At 45.4% G+C, this 20,721-nt stretch overlaps 1 protein-coding gene across 7 annotated transcripts in view; it reads right to left on the bottom strand.

The window, feature by feature from the left end:
• The window catches only part of DCTN4-p62 (dynactin subunit 4), a 446,441-nt gene that overhangs the window by 265,310 nt on the left and 160,410 nt on the right, over positions 1-20,721 (bottom strand). For all 7 annotated transcript variants that reach the window (XM_075678493.1, XM_075678497.1, XM_075678495.1 and 4 more), the window contains exons 6-7: positions 16,910-17,022; positions 5,244-5,353 (exon numbers count right to left, since the gene is read on the bottom strand). In XM_075678493.1, the coding sequence (XP_075534608.1) occupies positions 5,244-5,353; positions 16,910-17,022 (223 nt within the window). The remainder of the gene's footprint in view (positions 1-5,243; positions 5,354-16,909; positions 17,023-20,721) is intronic.

The raw sequence follows: 20,721 nt of genomic DNA, 5'->3' as shown, positions 1-20,721 counted from the left end.
GCAGACAGCGAAGCTTCGAAGTTACAGCCTGCACGTCTTGCCGCGTCTTGATGCTATGCGTGAACCCCTTAGACGGCGTGGAAAAAGAACAGGATAGCGGGTCAACGACAGTTGGCAGCGGATCAACGGACGTGTATAAGCACTTGAGAGCAGAACTCTCAATGCGAAGATCCAAGGCTTTAATGCCGCCAAGACCGATCAGACAAGTTCGTCGGTGAACAACATAAAAACATAGCGATGCTGTGCGGTCTTTAAACCGAATGTCTGCCTGGAAACAACCTAGCACGGGAATCGGCCATTGAGAATAATCAAACAGAGTAACATGCGACGCAGGCAGGAGCGAAACGCTCTGAATATATCGACTGAATTCTTGCTCCGACAGGATTGAAACAGACAACCCTGAATCTACAAGGAATCTCAAGGTGACACTCGAGACTTGCACTTGAATATGAATTCCGCTATGCACGGAACGTTGCACAGTCAAAACTTGCTCAGCACTGCTAGATGACGAAACATCTTCATGAAATTCAACTTCACGGACTCGGCCTTGCATTTGAGTTAGTTTGTGGCTACATACCTTTTGAAAGTAGCCCTTGCAACCATAAAACGAACAAGTTTTGCCATGCGCTGGGCACTGCGGCGCTGACGCGATATGGTCCCGCGATCCACATCGGAAACAATGTGGCGAACTGGAGAGGCTACTCTGTTCTCGGTTCCACTCAGGGGGGCGTTTCCGCTGCGGTGCATGTGAGTCACCCGCGCTCCTCGTTAAATTCCGCTCAAAGGTGGCTGCTGGTTGTGAATTCCTTTCTTTTTTTTTTTTCGAAGAATGCGAGGATGGTTTACGACGCTGCCACTTGAAATTGCTTCGACCGAAGCAGAAAGCTCCTTTAGCTTTTCAGCCGCCTGCTCAAACCGGAGTGCAATTCGAACTGAATTCTCGAATGAAAGTGTGGAACCTTCGAGTAGTAACCGCTCACGTACACGATTGGAAGCTACGCCGGCAACGAATTGATCCTGCAGAGCACCACCTTGCGAGGCAAACGAACAATGTGACGCTAGGTCCCGTAGAGCGGCAACAAAGTCATGAACGGACTCGTCTGTGTTTTGGCTGCGGCAGTGAAAGCGATGACGCTCGATGATAACGTAGCATGACGTCACAAACTGGTGCCGTAATGCCGCCAGTGCAGAGTCGTATTCGTCAGGAGGGGCCACAACAGACTTGTCATCGGCGAGTGCTGTGGCACTTGGCGCTGCCGGTGCTGTGGTGCTGGTCCGTGCATGTAGCGTCTGATAAATACGCTGGCCCTCCACCCCCAAACAGTGCAAAAGAATAGCCTTGCGTTGCTCCGGCTTGAACGCGGCGGCTCCAGATGCCAGCAAGTACATGTTGAACATATGCTCCCACTGCTCCCAAGGCAACGACGGACGGCCGGGTGTCGGAAGGAAAAAAACGGTGGCGGAGCAAGCCCAGTGAAGCTCATGGTGAGCGGATACGGACAGCGCAGCGGGGCTGGGGGTACGTTCACGACATCTTCGTCGCCAATGTGGTATTCAGATACCAAGTTACTCGCATATAAAGTCCTTATCCGGCCAATCTTGGAATATGCAAACGTCGTCTGGTTTCCATATATGCAAAAAGATGTACACATGCTCGAATCAGTTCAACGAAAAGCTGTTCGTTTTATCTACCATAGATACCGGCGCACTGATTCTCCCACAGAGCTGCTTTCCAACGCAAGCCTAGACACCTTATCAAGCCGCGTCACGCTCCATAGACTCAAGTTTCTTTATCAATTAATTCATAACGCATTTAACATGGATCCTGCTACTTACATTAGTTTTAATCATTCTAGAGAAACACGTCACAAGCATGACTATACGATTAATGAATACTCTTGTGCTAACACATATTACTTTTCCTTTTTCCCTCGAGCCATAAGAGAATGGAACGGCCTAGATAAATCTATAACTGCGCAGGATTCCTTGAAAAAGTTCGCTGAGCTCGCTGCCTTGTCAGTCTTGACAACAATCCAGACCTGATGATCACGTTCAGACTGTATTGATTTTGTGTTGTCGCCCACTTGGTGCGTAACTGGCATATTACTGTACTGTATACTGTTTGTATTGTTGCCCGCTTGATGTGTAACTGGCGTATTACTGTACTGTACTGTATTCCTGTATCTTGCTGATAAATCCACTCCTGTAACAGTCCCAGTGGGACTAACAGTATGTTAAATAAAAAAAATAAAAAAAATTGACCGAAGACGCAAGTCAGACTCCAGCTGTCCCGATGTAAAAAGCCCTTTATTCAACATATACAACCGTATATATAATGAAGAACAGAAGCACCCCCTGAGGAATAAAGAACTCAAATGAATAACGAAACTAAATACAACAGTGGGCTTGAAGGTTCATCTTCAGGGACTGTAGCTTGAATGGCCTGATGCCACGACGCAGCAAGCATTTGGATTGCTTGGGAGATATCCACTTTTGTCGGCCGTTCAAGGCGGATATCCAGGAGCATCTTTTGCATCAATCGACGGCGGTAACAGCATTTAAAGCTGTTAATAACCCCTTTGTCTAAGGGTTGTATGAGAGAAGTGCAGTTAGGTGGCAAATACTGCAGCTCGACGTTCGAAAGCTGTAGGCCTTCCACATGGTACGCGGAGCAGTCGTCAAGCAGCAAACAAATGCTGCGGCCTTGTCGCTTGACATCTTGATTGAGCTCCTTCAGCAAGTTGGAAAAAATTGCCCACGACATCCACGCTTTGGAGTTTGCCACATATTTTACTGGCATCCGCCTTGTTCCTTTAAAACATCTGGGCCGGGCATTGTGGCCAATAACCAATGGGATTCGCTTGTCACTGCCATCAGTGTTGGCGTAAAGCAAAACTGTCACGCGAAGTTTACTTTGCTTTCCACCGCGGCAGTCTTCTCCCTTTAGTGACGACGTGCAGCTCGGTAACATTTGATAAAACCGGGCCGTCTCATCAGCATTATAAATGTCGGCAGCTTCATAGCGGCTGAAAATGCCGGAAAGCTTCTCGGCCATCCACGAGGCAGCAGCATCGCTGTCTGTAGAGGCAGACTCGCCAGATATCACCCTTCCGACGACACCGACTGGCTTTTAAATCCTTGTAGCCAGCCGTTACTCGCTTTAAAGTCGTCGTGGCCCAGGATACAAGCCAAATCTGGCTTTCTGCTGCAAAATCGCGCCACTTATGGGCACGTTTTGTGCTCGTCTGTCCAAAAACCATGCAAACACGGCGTTGTCCACATCAGCATACATCGACGTCTTCATTTTTTTCTTCTTGGCACTTGTGCCCAACTACATCGCAGTGTGGATGCTTTGTTCAGCAGCAAAAATGGTTGACAGGGAGCTGGCTGGTATATTGAAGCGGGCAGCGACATCCTTCTTTTTTTCGCCGACGGTAACCGCATTCAAAATCGAGAGCTTATCTTCAAGCAACAAAACTTTGCGTTTCCTCACAGCGGAACTCATCGCAACGAACCGACACCGTAAGCACATGCCTGCACAAGCACGTCAACACGCTGACTAAGAAGGCTTATCATAAATGCGCCGCAAGACACCACAAAGAATTTGTCATAGTAGTGCCACCTAGTGTCAAGCTACAAAATGAAAGCTTAAAAGTTGCTACGCTTGCCACGGAGCGACGCTCAACATCATCATCATCATCACCGAGGTTTGCTTGTTTGCTGCGATTGCAAGCGTTCTGCTCGCGGTCTACTTTACCTTTTGATATAAAGCTTACTTAAACAATATTCATTAAAGTTGCGCACTGCTCGGTCGAATTTTGGGCAAAACATTACACGACACAGCTCGATGATCTGCGCCACGAATTCGTTACATCAAGGTCAACCGCCGCAACGCGTTCGTTACATGGAGGTCGTCTATACATGGGCTTCAATGGGGGATGTGTTGGGTAATTGAAAAACTTCGTAAAATCCAGGAATTCGTTACATAGAGGTTCGTTACATAGAGGTTCAACTGTATTTCAGTTGAATGAACCTGAGGCTCCTGGTGGATAGTAACACCGGCTACAATTAGAAACTGCTGGCATCAATCAGGCATTTCCCCCCTGTGCGGTGAAAGCAAGCAGGAGGAACAGCGCGACGAGGTGATCGACCCTGCGATGTGGACAGAGGTCTGTCACCAGCTGGATATTGACAGCAACACTTCATTTGAAGACTATGTGCAGGGACAGTGAGCTGTGCAGTGAGTGACCTGTGCTGAACTAATAGATCTGGAAATTTTTTCCAATGTTCATCCTGAAGAAGAGTGCAACGAGGAAGATGCAATGGCAGAAGCAGATTCACATACTGTAATTCTAGCCGAGGATGTAGGATGCCTTGGAAAGTTGTGGGACTTCGTCTCTCAGCAACAATGTGTGCCAGAGGAAGGGCACAGAAACATACTCTCTGAACAGCTGTGTTACTTCTTTTGCTTGAACAGCACGCGTGCAAATGAAAATTGCGGATATCTTTTTTTCCATATGAAATAGGCAGCAATGTAACTGTTATGCATTTCGTGTATGGTGATGTACATAACTCCATAAATTGCATTTCACACGTTTGACTCGTCTGCTGTACCTTATGCTGTTCCATATTCTAGTGAATATTCAGTTTAGTGAACTTTCAGTTAAGTGAACTATTTCCTTGGGTCCCTTAAGTTCACTCAAGTGAGAGTTCACTGTATATGTTAGTGACAAGGCTTGTACCCTTACCACTGCCATATGAATGAACACACGAGAACAGCAGTAACAAATAAAAACAATATAAACTATGCTCAAATTGTGCATTTGAAAAGCACGAGAGGCTAGCAGTGCTAGTAGTTGCTGTTATCGGTGCACGATTGTCGCTTGAGCGGTTGAGGCCGAGCTGTTGTTCCTGCTCAAAATGGTGTGGCCCATTTAATGCTCCGTGCGTCAACGGGTAATGACATCACGAAGTAGCGAACCAATTGCATGCAATGACATGTAAATAAGATGGCCTGCTTTTTTTCACTAGATATGTTTCCTGGCAGATTTGACAATTTACACAGTGTGCTAGGTATGAATTGTGGTGGTCAGAATAATGTGCTGTAAATTGATTTCCTTCAAATGGTGCTTCAGCTTCCCTTTTCATTCCTTTGGTTGGAACTTGTCATCCTTTCTGAGTTTGTTTTAGTATGTTAACAGTCACAGCTAGCTGGACCCTTGCACAACCAACAGGACACGCACCCGGCACCTTTGCGAGCGCTTGATGAGCAGGGGCTTGCGCTTGGGCTGCAGGAAGGCCGTGTACTCAGACTGCAGGTCTGGCTGGGACAGCCGCTGGCCAATGCTGCACACTGGGACAAGAGCCACACTTTACAAATACTGGCACTACAAGTCATTATGTTCTCCTGCCTCTGCTTGTTTCACATGGGTCAGGTGGGCACAAGTGAAAGCTGAGCAGAGTCACATTGTGTGACCACTGTGAGCGTGTGTATCATATCAGGATTTTTCCATTACTACAACCTCTGCATATGTAATAAGGAGAGCACTATGACAAAGCATCCTAGTCTAGAAAGCAATGGCACAAATAAAACACCTATAAACCCAAGAAATTGGCTTATGAACCGCTGCCAAACAAGCTATGGCAAGCAAATTCTGCTCTTTAAGTTACTTCTTTAAATGGATTGCTGCCTCATGAACATGCGAAACAGACAATGAAGCCAGAGATAGCACAATGGAACTTGGCTATCACTTAAGGCAGCACCCATCCTCCCACACACTTTCTTGGCTGTTTGTGTACAACATGCTGGCCAGTGACACACATTTATTATTTCTACATTTCAATTACATGTAAAAATTAACTTACTTTCTCTGGCTTTCTCCTGTTACTTCATGCAGCTCTGACATAAAACAAAAAATAGTAAAAAAAACTAAATTTATAGTGTTTAAACCTAAAAATAAAGTTCTAACCTTCGAGCCTCTCCTCAGTTTCAGAGGAGAAAACGTTGAACACGTGAGGTGTACACGTTTTCTTGGTGTGGTCTTAGAAAACGTTGAACGCGTGAGGTGTACACGTTTTCTTGGTGTGGTCTTAGCAGCTAACCTGGACTGAGCATATTAATTACTTGCGTTCCAAGATATCACGCTCAGTCGGACTAATGCATAAATTAAGGTTTCTTCTACCAACCTGGCTAAAAAATCAACTATATTTTACCCTTACCCAGTCACTTCTCCATTGCTGCTTATTTTTATGGGGTAGAACGTCTACAAACCTAAAGTCCTTATTTATCTTACAAAATAATGCAATTAGAGCAATCTTTAATGTTCCCTACACTTCGAATACATGAGAATACTGGCAACCACTGGGCCTCCTTAACATATATAAGTTAATAACACTTCGACAGGCAATAGAGGCTCATTGTTAGATCCACAGCGAACCTAACCTTAGCTTTTGTTCAGTTGCACGGCCCGATGCTGTTTACGAACTCCAACATGTCTCTCGCAAAACTCCTGAGGTTAGATCTAACTATGGGCTTCAGACTTTTGAAAATACCATTATACCTTTCTTGAATGACAACAAAGATACTGAAACACTAATACACGAGTTCCCAAGTAGAATACTTTACAAAAAAAGAGTTATGGATCTGTTACTTAGGTCATAACACGCAACTTAGACCTACTGTAGTCTTAACATGGCAGATTATTTACAACGTTGCTAGATAATGGTGGTTTACTTTTATTGATTTTTGTGTGCTCTCTTTCCTGTTTCTTTTCACAGCTGTAATTTCAAAAATTACAATGTCGAAACATTTATATACTGTACAGAATTGTGGATGTTCCTCTTCTGTGCGATTTGAATGTTACTTAAGAGGAAAGCTGGTTGTCATCCCAAATGCACTGTTTGTCACCACGAGGAGGATAGGCCTCGTCAGGCATGTACAGCCTTTAGCCTCCCCCCTGTGGCAATGTATGTTTGGATGCTGTATATGACATTGAAAAAAGAAACCTAAGTGGATAACAAGAGAGCAGATTGGGGGGGGGGGGGGAACAAACGCGAGTTCATGACATCTTAGTTGAAATCAAGAAAAAGAAATAGGCATGGGCAGGACATGTAATGAGGAGGGAAGATAACCGATGGTCATTAAGGGTTACGGACTGTATTCCAAGGGAAGGGAAGCGTAGCAGGGGGTGGCAGAAAGTTAGGTGGGCGGATGAGATTAAGAAGTTTGCAGGGACAACATGGCCACAAATAGCACATGACCGGGGTAGTTGGAGAAATATGGGAGAGGCCTTTGCCCTGCAGTGGGCGTAGCCGGGATGATGATGATTATTATTATAGAAGGCCAACCCCCTCTACGCCCCCCCCCCCCCCCATGCCGTTGCCTGGCAACGTTTGGTGCCTCGCGCTCGACGGAAGATGACACGCTTCGTCCCATCTCTTTCGCGCAGGGGAGACTGATCATCAGCTCCCCTCACATGCTTTCACTCGCACATACAGCGTGGGGTGCGCAGCGATGGTGTTGTTGCCCTTGCACTTTATATGCAACCTCACATGCGGTGTTGAGAAGCCTCTAAATGGTCGTACATTTGAAATTACTGGGCGTTTTCGCCCATTTGAATACACATAACTTTGACGGGTGTACAGCATCAGTTTGAATAAACTGGAAGTTCGAATTAAGCGTGTTTTAATTAACTAGATTCGACTGTATTACAATGCACAGATTGTAATGAGGTGTTGTGCTGGTGTACGATGCTTATATGACGTGATCTATACTGATACATGATGCTCTGCATAAGGCAGTAACTAGTGATGCGGTTAGTTTTACGGTTTCGTCAAAGTGTACGACAATGTTGTGTGTAATATGATGGTTTCGCCAAAGTGCACGACAATGTAAGCAAAATGCTTGCGCCTCTACTGCTGTCTTTGCCAGTATGGGGGCGAAGGACTACCTCAAGCCATCCCTGAATGGCTTTTCCATTTGCCTCCTACACATGTATTGTGATAACTCAATAAAGAATCACTCAATCTTTTGTCTTTAAATGCATAGTGAAGGCCTTTAATGGCACGAGGCACTACAAGGGCTATACGAGGGCTTATGGGTCAGTCAGGCTCCTAAGCTCACATACTACAGTTGGCCTTTGTCAATTCGATCCTGACAGGACCGACAAAATCAATCTAATTACCCAGCAGTTCAAATTAAACAAGATGCAGAAATAATGCCAAAACATACCATTGATTCACTCAGCAGTACATTTGGCCAATTCTAACACACCTTCAAATTCAATGCGCGCCCACTTTTTATGTGTCCAGAGCAGTACTCCGGAGAGTACTCAGAAGTACTCTATTCGAAATAATGAACAGTATACAGAAACTCCTCCTATAACTTGAGATGAAGTCAGAAGGGCCTTGCGAGGCATGAAATGGGGAAAAGTGGCAGGAGAGGATGGAATAACAGTGGATTTAATCAAAGATGGAGGAGGCATAATGCTAGGAAAACTGGCGGATCTCTATACGAAATGTCTCTATCGACTGCAAGGGTCCCAGAAAACTGGAAAAACGCAAACGTTATACTAATCTACAAAAAGGGAGACATTAAAGAACTGAAAAATTATAGGCCCATCAGCTTACTCCATGTATTATATAAAATATTTACCAAAACAATCTCCAATAGAATAAGGGCAACTCTGGACTTCAGTCAACCAAGGGAACAAGCTGGTTTCAGGAAGGGATACTCTACAATGGATCATATCCATGTCATTAATCAGGTTATCGAGAAATCTGCAGAGTACAATAAGCCTCTCTATATGGCTTTCATAGATTACGAAAAAGCATTTGATTCAGCAGAGATACTAGCAGTCATAGAGGCATTGTGAAATCAAGGAGTACAGACCACTTACGTAAATACCCTAGAAAATATCTATAGAGATTCCACAGCCACCTTAAGGTGGGGGTACTACGGCAGTCATCTTGCGAGTAGTCCATATTCCCCCACCAGGCGACGCCACTCAGTCATGACTGAAGGGATGCTCTTTGCCGATGCAGAACAGCATTATCGCGTGGAGCAGGACACACCTGCATGTATCGGAAGTCCGTCGTCTGTAGTCACCGATGCTTATGAAATCTGATTGTATGAGCGACGCGAATTGTCTAGTAGTTACTGGAAGACAAGCGGGAAGCAGGGATTACTCTGGAACCTTTGATGACTCATGTATAAAAGCCGCCGCGTTTCGCCGCTCATCAGGTTGCGCCGATTGCAGACTGTGTTCACCGCTATCATTGTGCTTCGAGCGCAATTTGCTTGTGTGGGCACAGGTTTGCCCAATAAAGTCCATTTCATCATTCACAGTTTTGCGACTGTTTTCTTCACCGTCACAACTATGTGACAATAGGAATACAACTGAACAATAGTATGACAAAATCCTTCTCACCATGAAGCTTACTGCAGGTTGCCTTTGCAGCGCCACTTGGTTAGTGTCTATTTAGGAATCTCAGTAGCGTGAAGAAACACGACACAAAAGAAAAGCAGGGTACTCTGTCGACCTCAGTGTCTCCGCGACAATGACGCATGCCTGGAAAGACGAATGCGTCCGTGTCCTGGGTTCTTTTTCTCCTTTCCCTGTCTTTGCGACCGTCTGCCTGGCCATCCCGACGCACTTACCACATGCAGATGACAAGGCGTGGATTTTATTCGTGGTTGTGAGACGAAAAGGCTGAAGGAAGTTTCGCTGGCCTGACAATCCGGATGGCTTACAGCTGAATATTGGCCAGCAGGAGTATAGGGTAAATGAGAGGAGGGAAACTGATAACTCAGTGCACTCTCACATCGCGTGGCCAGCGCTGTCTTGATCCGCGCAACATGCAGGCGTGGACAAAAGCGCGCACATACGCTTTCGCCTGCCGAGAGGATGCTGTTCTCGTACACGTCGAAAATTTGAAGCTTTCTCGCCAAAAGGCGAAGTCTTGTAGAGCAAATTTCGCTATTACTGCTTTCTTCCTTTTCTTTATTTGAAAGCTTCGCTAAAGCAGGCGTTCGTCTTCTTTATTGATATGTAATGGATGTAATGTTTCCACTCTATCACTTACCTAGCTTACTTCAAGGACGCCATTCACCATTTTCTTCGAGGCATGACGTTGACGCGACATGTTCAAAATGGCGCTGATAGCCCAGTTTTGCTTTCGTAACGTGACGCAAACTTGATGTTTTGCCTAAGAAACTGAAATGAAGGCACCTAACCTAACGTTCTTGATAAAGCAAAGCAGTTTTCCTTCCCAGTAAAAATAAAGCAGCTAGCTCAAAGCGTACGATTATTCCGTCGAAAACGCTTCTCGCTTCCGTCGTCCGCTGTGTACAAGGCGTCGTCTGCTTCATTAGCTAGGATGCATGTACCCGGTAAACGAAATGAGTCATCATACGTTGGTGCCAACACGCTTGTTTTCTACCTCGAGGCAATGTACGCGACCGACCAGTGGTGATTAGCACACGTTCTAGGCCGTGTTATTGCTATCTTACGAAACACAAGTGACTCAGCCCAGCTCGGCTGGCTGAGAAACGGCCGTATATCACCGATAGCATTGCGCGCGCCAGAGATATTCGCTAGCGCGACGCAAATGCCAGCGCTGCCATCTCTTGTTCAGTTCGCTGGTTACTCGCACCACGGCAAGAAACTTCAAGGCGCTGCCTTGCGTGCATTCCTTTTTATAAATTAAAAAGACACCATTGTCATAACTTTTGATTGTGCAAAAAGGCATCAATCTTGATTACAAACAAATGGAGCAGTGAAAAGTGGACAATGTTGCGCAAGGTCAGCTATGTTCAACCAATATTATTTCGTATAAACGGGTTATCTTAAAAAATGATGGCCCAAAACACAAATGCCAACACCACCCGAGAGCAATGCAAATACTATGAGCGCGCATTATGAACAAAAGATTTTCATGGTGCCAAACGACGGGGAAAACGTGGCGATACGCATTCCTCTCTCCCACAATTGCATATGGCTGCTCATTACCATAATTCGCGCGACTCGTCGCACCACAAATTATGGCGGAAAATCTCTGCAATGGCGGCCCAGCGCAACGTCACGCAATGTCAAATTGACGTTTACGAAACGGCCCTTCCTTTGACGCTCCCCACAGCACATTCCTTCAGCCAATCAGCAAGCTGGCATGGCGCATATCTTGCATTGCCACCACATATTCGCGAAACTGCAGATGCATTGCACTGGCTTCTGTACGCTACCGCTCACTTTCTTTTTGAAGCGCTAACATTGCAATATAGCTGCCCAGGACCAAAAAAATGTATTATTCGATAAAATTTGTAGCTCCACGTCACATTTCGTGATCTCGATGAAAACGCAAAATTGCATTTTCCAGAACTTCCGTTTCCCAGCCCAAATTTCAAGGCATGTGAGCTCTCGACAGCCAATCAGAGAGTCAACATGGCGGATAACGGCGACCGTGCAGCCGCCATGAGTGTCGAGAATAGCACCCCGGTTCACTTCACCGCTTACTTCACTAAATAGGCCACTCCTAAGCCGGAGGTGGAAGATGCGACCAATAAACGAGAGGGTGCCGCCTCTGAAGTGTACGTCATCATAAGATGAGTTAAGAATTGCAGAATGTTTCTTCTTGCTAAATAAATATGAACTATTGTTTAAATATTGTCCTGAAAGTTTTCAATTATCGTTGCGTGTTGGCATATTCTTTTATTGTATGTTAGGCACTATAATATTACCATTTGTTTAATTGTTCGTTGCCAGGTGGTAATCCAGGCATTAAAAATTGTTAAGTCGAATCAAAGGAAATAGCCCCATCATCAACAGTTGTGTGAAAATTTTGAAAGTTGGTTCTTTATTGTCTGATATCGTTGCACAGGGACATTTTCTTTGGGCCGTATGTCTCGCACCGGCAAAGGGCGATGGCTGCTCGCCTCCTCCAGTTCGTCGCACAGCCATCGGATGGTTCCCTTTCACAGACAATAATGACGCCAAAACTCCTCACTTGTCAGCTCTGATAATGCGTCTAGCACCTCCAGTCGTTGGCGGGTCCAGGAGAGCAACCCGAGGCAAAGAATGAGGGGCACCGCCATGTTTTCATGTGTATGAAGTCACACCTCAGAGATGATCAACGCGCGCGAGCGCGCACCACCCCGAGTCTCCGAGGCAGCATGGTCGTGATCGCAAGCAAACAGCCAAGCCACAGCAACGGAACCCAAAGCAGACTACCTCTTCGCCGGTTCCACTCATGGCCAACGACAGGTTCGCTTTGAAAATTACTGACAGGTGCGTGATGTGTTGAAAATTTGCGATACCGCACCGCTGTCTCTGACGGCCGCTGATGCAACCACAATTCTGACCAATCACATGAGGGCAAGCGAACCATTGCCCTTTCGGAACCGCTATAAGATTCCGCCCCAGGAATCCTTTGGCGGGAAAGTCTAAAACGTTCGTTCCTGAGCTAAAAACGTTTTGGCCCGTCCCATTCAGAAAAACTGCACTTCCCGGTCTAGCACTTTTGTGGCAATCGTGTAGATGGCGCTAGCTGAAAATTTTGCATGTAAGTGCAAAAATAGTATAAATTTCTTCCTTTCTTTGCAGTTTGCCACTGTGATTATAACACATTACTATAACAAATGACCATAGCTGCTGATGTTTGAGATACGAGTCCTTAGATTGTGGTACGGTTTGAAGATCGCGTCGACTTTTATCGATGTTACCAGTGGAAAAAAAATAGTAAAATGCACGCGTCTCGTACAGCGTTTCTTTTCGCTTTATTGGAAAAGTATGCATTGAGATTTTGAATTCAGGCTTCTAATTGTCTCATAACGGCAACTTCGTACTTTTAGTACCTTCCCGCAAAATTGGGTAAAAGTACGACCAGAATTCCAAATATTGCTTAATTTCGGTCGCATTATTAGGAAAATTAATAAAAGTACATCAATGAAATTTTGCATTCTAAATAGAAATTTCTTGAACTCTAATTTATCCAAAATTTAGTTTCCTTGAGCGTGTAGTTGCCGGGCTGTTTACAACAGAAGTTGCTATATTTGGCAATCTTCAAAAGCAAATGATCCAAAAAGTAAAAATTCAACATTATTTTGCTGCATCTAGGAAAAAGTACACAATCAGTGCATTTTACCGGTGCTGACATATGGGGCAAAGACTTAGAGAATGACAGGGAAGCTTGAGAACAAGTGAAGGCAGGGTGCCTACCAAGTTGACATTTCCAAATTCCCCGAGTTTTCCAGGTTTTCCCTGGGTGCCTTTGCACAATTCCCTGAGTGATGCAGAACTATGTGTTATGTCAAGACGGCCTGAAACCATATCGCCGGATGCTGTCAATCTCTAATAAGCATATGAAAAAAAATTTTAAAAAGAAACGACTTAGTCCAATTTGAATATAAGTAGTAGTGTTTATGTTATTCAAAAAGAGAATAGAAGGGAGGGGTTAAAAAATGCACAGCAGATAAAATGTCTTCGAAAAATATTGCTAATGGAGTCGGACATTCTCAAATACGAATAAAAAGGAGATGCACATAGAAGCAAATGTTTTCGAATATGAACCATTTCTATCAACTGATAGCAAGCTCAGTGGTATGAAGCCCGAACTTTATCACAATTGAGATTCTCTCTCAACAGCTCGTAAGTCAACCTCAGCTGTCCTGACATACTCACAGCCGGAGCACGACGCCTTACTGCTGTGCTGACCTGCTTTAAAGAGTTTATTTCGGTTTGGATGAGGGACACCTGCGTCTCGGCATCAGCCAACACTGTTTTTTGAGCTCAGGTTCCTTCAAAACGGCAGCAGCATGCTTCCTTTCCCGCTCATTCCTCAATGCGTAGGTCCTTTCTGTTCCTGTCCTCCTTCCGCCACTCGTTCGCGCCACTCGTTCGCCCCACGGACAATTTGAAGCATCTTCTTGGTCAGTTGCACAGTCCACATCCGATTTTTCAAACTCCCTGGGGGCCACGAAAACGTCCGAAAAATCGGCAAGTGGGAAAAAATAAATGCATGTCATTTACTGCCCTTAGGGGCTCAAACCACCACAGGCTCATTCAAAAATGCTCTGAAGGCCTGTAGGTACGCGTATTAGGCATATTGGTGCCCATACTATGACAGGAAATACCGGGTGCATGCATATATAATAAAGGAATACACACTGTGTCCGTGGCAATAGGCCCTACCCACACTTATTATGCTTGACTGCAATACTTTTGCGTATGCTTCACCAAGTAACATTTCTCTATCGAGGCGAAGCTGACTTTTGGGAACCAGCATTATGCAACGCACCGTGCTTTCCAAGCTTCTAAGCCAATCGCAAGGACCACGAAGAGTGTGTGCCATTGCTGACAGCAGCGAGTTCTTTCAATAAAAAACACGGCACCCAATGGCAAGAAGCTTCATAGCGAATGTCGAAGCACTTAGGCCTAACGTTGCCGCAGTAGTGGCTACGGCTGTGTGCAAGAGCACTGGTTCGAGGCAGTGAGGTAATCAAATGGCAGCGGTGGTGGCTTTGATTAATACCGTTTCGGATCTGCGGTCACGGCAAAACATCCGGCAAATCGGATGGCGAAGAGTTCTTGCGTCTGAAAACTTCAGACGTTCTGATACATTGACTCTATGTGGTACGTGGTGGCGGTGCCTGAAGCCGTCCAAATTATCGGGAATCCGGGAAGTCGGTCGTCGACTGTACACTGGCAACTCCTCCAGCCGATGACAGGGCGTCAAAGACGATTCATTATGATTCCTGTCTGTACTCGAGCCAGCATTACCGCGACTTTCGACCCTTTCAATAAAATTACAGCTAATTTTCCCTGATAGAGGCACGAATTCCCCGAGTTTTCCCTGAGTTTTTCCAGACTACTCAAAATCCCTGAAAATTCCCGGTTTTCCTGGTTTTCCCAATTCGTAGATGCCCTAGAAGGACCGCGCAAAGAGCGATGGAACAAAGAGAGCGGTTTGCATCAGAGAGCAAACGGGTATAGACAATACTCTAAGAGACATTAAGAGAAAAGAATGGCGCTGGGCAGGTCATGTAATGTGCAGATTAGATAATCGTTGGACCATTAGGGTGACCGAATGGGTACCAAGAGAAGGGAAATGAAGTAGAGCGTGGCAGAAGACTAGGTGGTGCGTCGAAATTCGGAAATTTGCAGGTGCTAGTTGGAATCGGTTGGCGCAGGACAGGGGTAATTGGAGTCTGCAGGGACCTTCACCCTGCAGTGGACATAAAATAGGCTGATGATGATGATGAACATAGCAATGACATTAAACCTCCTAAACTAAGTAGAAATCTATGCGCACCTGATTTTTTGGCAAGAAAAATTGCTGTACAGTGGCAGCAAGTTTTCTAAAGTCCTTTTTGCCACAGCACATACTATTTATGCAGCAAAGGATGCCAATGTTGCGAGGGCAGTTTTGGTATCATGTCCAACTGCACCGCACAAGCCATTCGCAGCACAATTTTCTTTAAAAAAAAAGAATAAGTGCAGATTAGAATCGGGTAAATACCGTAATCAAACATTGTGGGCTATGGTTACTGTTTGAAAATCTTCCTAGGGCGGCTCAAAAATAGGTGTTTTCGATGAGAGATGATGTGTGCTCAATGCACCCTCTGTCACCTAAGCACCGCCGGGACAGATACTGCCACTAAAGAGATCGCTACCAGCATCATTATAGGGGTCAGGCACATGCGTGCTTACAGGTAAAGTTCAAATTATGTGGCGAAGGCCAATTTTAGGATCGAAATAACAAAAGTTAGTGCTCATAGGAATGCATGGGCACTGGCAAAGACCTTCAGCCAGGATCAAATTAATTGAAAAATTGAATTAACCACCTTGCCACCTGCCACCTTGGCTGACGTCCCCGGGGTAATATTGCACAAGTACACAAACACCAGAAAAGCAGGAGCCACATGTGACACAAGTTTATGCTAAGTGAGGCATTTCCTGGTGACAATGTGTCACTAAACTTTCGAATGCTCTCTAAAAGTGAACAATGTTTTTTGCAAACGTCAGTAAAAGCAGAAGCATAAACATTTGGGCTAGTAGGTTTACGGATTGAGCGGAAACAGCGCAAAATAACAAGACGTGAAAAAGTGCCATTGCCTTTTTGTGTCCCGTTATATTGCACGGTCTCAGCTCAAACCACCAATAGCTTCAGTTAAACCAATTCCTGCTGCGTGTGGGATCTGCATATTTTTTTTCCAAAAGGACTTCTTCTTGGGCAAGTTGGTGCTTAGATTTCCTGAGTATACTTGTGGCACAAAATACATTCTTGAAAAGGGACAGAACAAAGGAAGACAGTGAAGTGCCAATTGGCAATTCACTGTATTTCTTTGTTCTATCCCTTTCAAGAATGTATTTAGCATCAAAAAGTATACCTAGGAAAAATCTTTTTCATTATGACTAAGTTTCTAAATTGTCAAGTGATACTCACCTTTTCTTCCTCCATGCAATACCCCATTGGAGATATACACTTTTTTTTTTTGGACTTTTCAGCTCCCAGGCAATTGAGGACAACAATAGTGCTGTGCCAAAAAAAGCTGTGAGGTGGCGTCTCCCAACACGCTTAGTCAAGGGCAAGAACAAGCTACTCGAAGCCAAGCCAGCAGGAAATCTAAAGGGTTGCTTCCAAGCTCTCATAGCGCATCTCAAGACAAACAAGTTAATCTGAAAAGTCCAACTTTGAGGCTTATATTCGTCACCAATACACATTAACTCTATGAAAATCTGGAAGGTGCATCTACAAAGTCCCAAATATCAATCAAGTTGAAAATTCTACACAGTGTGGGCTGTCTATGACCAGTAATGTCTTGTCTGTTGCATAGCAGTGGTGAGAAGCACGGTGAACTACTTCCATTGCTGGGCAAACATAATGAGTCCACAAAGATCAACACCAGCGGACCCACCTTGAGCTACACTGACTGGCTCAGTTAAGTACTCCTCAGGAAGTGGCTCGAGCTCCTCAGTGGCAATGGCTGGCTGCATCTCTTCCACTTTCTTCACCTCGTCCTCCTTTCTGCTGTAAGAAGAATACCACTCGCTCATTGTACATCCAAGTGATACTAACAATGCACATGCAGAAAGTGAAACTACAGTTAATTCCAGGTAGCAATGCCTGTGCAGGTCTTAAAGGCCAACCGCAAAGAAATTCTGGACTGCAAAAAATTCCCATTTCAGATAATTTAGACATACAGTAGCTTCTGTGGAAAATTTTATGCTTTAAATGCAAGTGGGTGCTTCACAAAATACTTGTGAGAACCAATGTTTTTCATACCAAATCTGAGAAGAAATTGCAGCAGAACCAATCTCACAATGACTGTCGATGGTAATGCGGTAGCAGTGAATCAATATCGCGACGCAACGCTTTGCCGCTACCGAAGAAAGGCATGTACAAGGCATGTACTACAGCGGAAATCTTTTTCGCACTTCCCTAAGACCACTCTGCACCATCTAGTGCCATCGCCATGAAGCCTGCGCATGGCCTCCAAAACGCATGGCGCGTCGGTACATGTGCACACTGAAAAATGCTCCATGAAACAACCGGGCGCCTTTCTCATGCTTCTATCTGGATGCACTGCGCCACGTAGTGGCATCGAGACAAGAAGTATGGTGCGCCAGTGCCTACGAACACCGAGAATTCTTCCCTCGGTTTTCGCACACTCAGTGGCACATACTGAGAAATCCAGTTGGCCATAGGTTCATTGAAGAACGGCACATATCTAGTGCATTCACTGTGCATATCACTAAAGTGTTGCCGTGAAAGGCGTTCATTGAAAAGCAACACATACCCGGTGCTTGTATGGTGCAGCCTGCTAATGCAGAGGGTTTCTGTCCTTGAGGAATCCTTTAATATGGTTTTTATTCCGCCCAGCATCGGAGAAGGGATCGCCATCGTAAAGCAGCACACACCCAGTATCACATACCTACTTAGCCAAGTTGGCGTCGAAGATGTTCGTTGGAGACTATCACGGACCGAGTAACACACACCCAGTACTCCAAGTCGGCATTATGAAGTTTCTTTGACATTGGTGGCAACCGGTCCTGCATCTACAGTGACCCATGTCGGCGTGAAAGAGTGGCAAGTATGTACGCATTGGCATATACTCAATTACTTAAGGTGGTTCGATTGTTGGTTTTGAACCCTGTTAACTCAGCACAGCAGCCCAATGCGCTAAGCATTCGACCACAGAATACCCAATGACCCAGGTAGGCGAGAAAACATTTAGAAACAAACCTATATGCAAGGGCGAATCAGAAAGTCTTTGTCCCTATTTTTACAGCGAAGCTGTTAAGAGCTAGCTCCCCCAGGATCGTGTCCTTGTGCAGACACAAAACTCCCCATATGTGGGCCAATCTCGAAGGTAGTGCGATGCCGGGAAGACCCGCGGTGGAGGTGCAGTTTACCATTAAGGGGCCCATACAGCTTCGCTGGTCATCCTTCTGCATAGAGCGGAAGGGCACTGAGCTTTTATTAGCCAAAGTAAGGTACATATAGGTAATTACAAATATATGTACTATTCCACGTACCTTACACTGTTTTTTCACATAGTCCCCACACCAGTTGAGACATTTGTCCCATCGCAGCACTAAATTTGAGATGCCCCTGTGGTGGAATTCATCCAGCTGACTGTGGGAACCACCATCAGACTGCTGTGAATCACTGTCCTGCCAGGAACTTTTTCAGTAGAGCGACTGAGCTTTCCCCGTTTGTGGACTGCATTTCCCTGTGGATTTTGATGGGCCTACATTCCTTACTCCATAAAAAACAAATTACACTTCACTGCTCGTAGACCATGCACATGAAGCACAACCACCATCTTCAACAACTGACAGCAGCAAGGTGCCGCAAAGCTACTGGCAGCTAAGACGGCGCCGATCCAAGAAAGGTACATCACTGGAGTGGGTATGTTGACTTCGCCCCCCCCCCCCATTTACAGCCATAATTTGGCTAAAAAAACATAAGGGCTAAGACTTTCTGATTCCATCTCATGGATGGATAGATCCACAGACAGACAGACAGACAGACAGACAGACAGACAGACAGACAGACAGACAGACAGACAGACACAGACGGACGGACGGACGGACGGACGGACGGACGGACGGACGGACGGACGGACGGACGGACGGACGGACGGACGGACGGACGGACGGACGGACGGACGGACGGACGGACGGACGGACGGACGGACGGACGGACGGACGGACGGACGGATAGATTGCCTCTGGAAATGCCCGAAGTAATAACGGTAATAACAATGTTCATTTCCCATCAGTACAAAAAAATGATGATGGAGGGGGTGGGAATAAAAGTGACAATCTTCTTGACCGAGTTCCCACTCCCATTACAACAGGCAGCAGTGGGGCATACACTGCAAAAACAATTGGGTGCACATGCGTAATTATGCTGGTTCTGCAGTTGAACCAACAAAGAAAGAGGAAAGGAAAAAAGAAAGAACATTTGATGATGCTAGCAAAACAAAACGGGAAAAGAAAAAAAATATGAGCATATACACATATACATGCATACATGAACGCCCATATACAGGGTGTCCCATGCAACTTGAGCCAAACATTATAAATATGCAAATGCTACGTGGCTGGTCAGAGCCAAGGTAATGTTGCTTACCATCGCTTGAAGATACTCAGATTATTTTTTTCGTTCTGCCTAATCAGATAATTCGTCTTAATTAACCAACTTCTCAAATATTATAACCCCATAAATACACACAAAATTGCTGAACGACTGGACACTCAAGGCACTTCGTGTGTATTCGCTGGCTTCTTTCACGCACTGAAAAACTTTTGTGCAGCATGTATTGAGCAACAAAAAGCGGTATCGGGAGTTTTTCATCTAGCTCTACAATTCTCTCATTGACATTTTTCATCTAAATATAATATTTGAGAAGTATGCACGACGCGAATTGTGTAGTACTTTCAGGAAGACACGCAGGCACCAGCGCTTACCCTGGAACATTCGACGACTCGAGTATAAAAGCCGACGTGCTTGACCCATTGAACAGATTTTCCACCTGTCTCGCATGAAAACCCATGCGCGCACTCAGTTTCTCATTTTGGTTCCAGTAAATCTTCTTCGGAGTCGTCGCACGCGGCATCGACAGCTATCACTGCCAATCCAGCACATGGTGCCATTGGAAGCATAGCTTAGAACGACAGAAAGCTGAGCTAGTTGGTAAGGATTCATTATGCAAAAAAGAAGTGAGGCATGCAGACAGGACACAAGAGTAGAGAAGAGGACAACACGAATGCCGACTATCAACTGAAGGGAGCACTGAGGCGAAAAAAGAAAGAAGACACAAAACTCATCTGCGCATGCTCAGGAATGGTAACACCACGTGTCAGTCGGGTGCACGTGCCAGTCTATGTGAGAGATAACTGTTAAGGCAGTTCATCTATTTCCTATGCAATCCTTCAACCATCAACTGGGCGTGCCAGGAGGATTGGAGCTATTCTTTCAACTGAATCATGGCGCCAAGTTAGGTTCTACCAGGAGTGTCTAAGGGTCCGTTGCGCGGCCCTGGGAGACGGTCGCCATTGGAACCGCCCCTACGCCGATTTGAATAAGTTAGCCGTGCAACACGCGGACTTCCTATGGAGGATGAAACTTCCGGAACTTTAACAAAGTAAGAGGAAACACCTTTCTAATAATTCACAATCAAATAACGTACTGCTTCTTGGAGACATCATCGTAAGTGAT

Source organism: Dermacentor variabilis, unplaced genomic scaffold (genome assembly GCF_050947875.1).
Source record: "Dermacentor variabilis isolate Ectoservices unplaced genomic scaffold, ASM5094787v1 scaffold_24, whole genome shotgun sequence".
Taxonomy (NCBI): Eukaryota; Metazoa; Arthropoda; class Arachnida; order Ixodida; family Ixodidae; genus Dermacentor; species Dermacentor variabilis.
The sequence above is the reverse complement of the archived record's forward strand: the minus strand, read 5'-3'. Positions and strand labels throughout refer to the sequence as shown.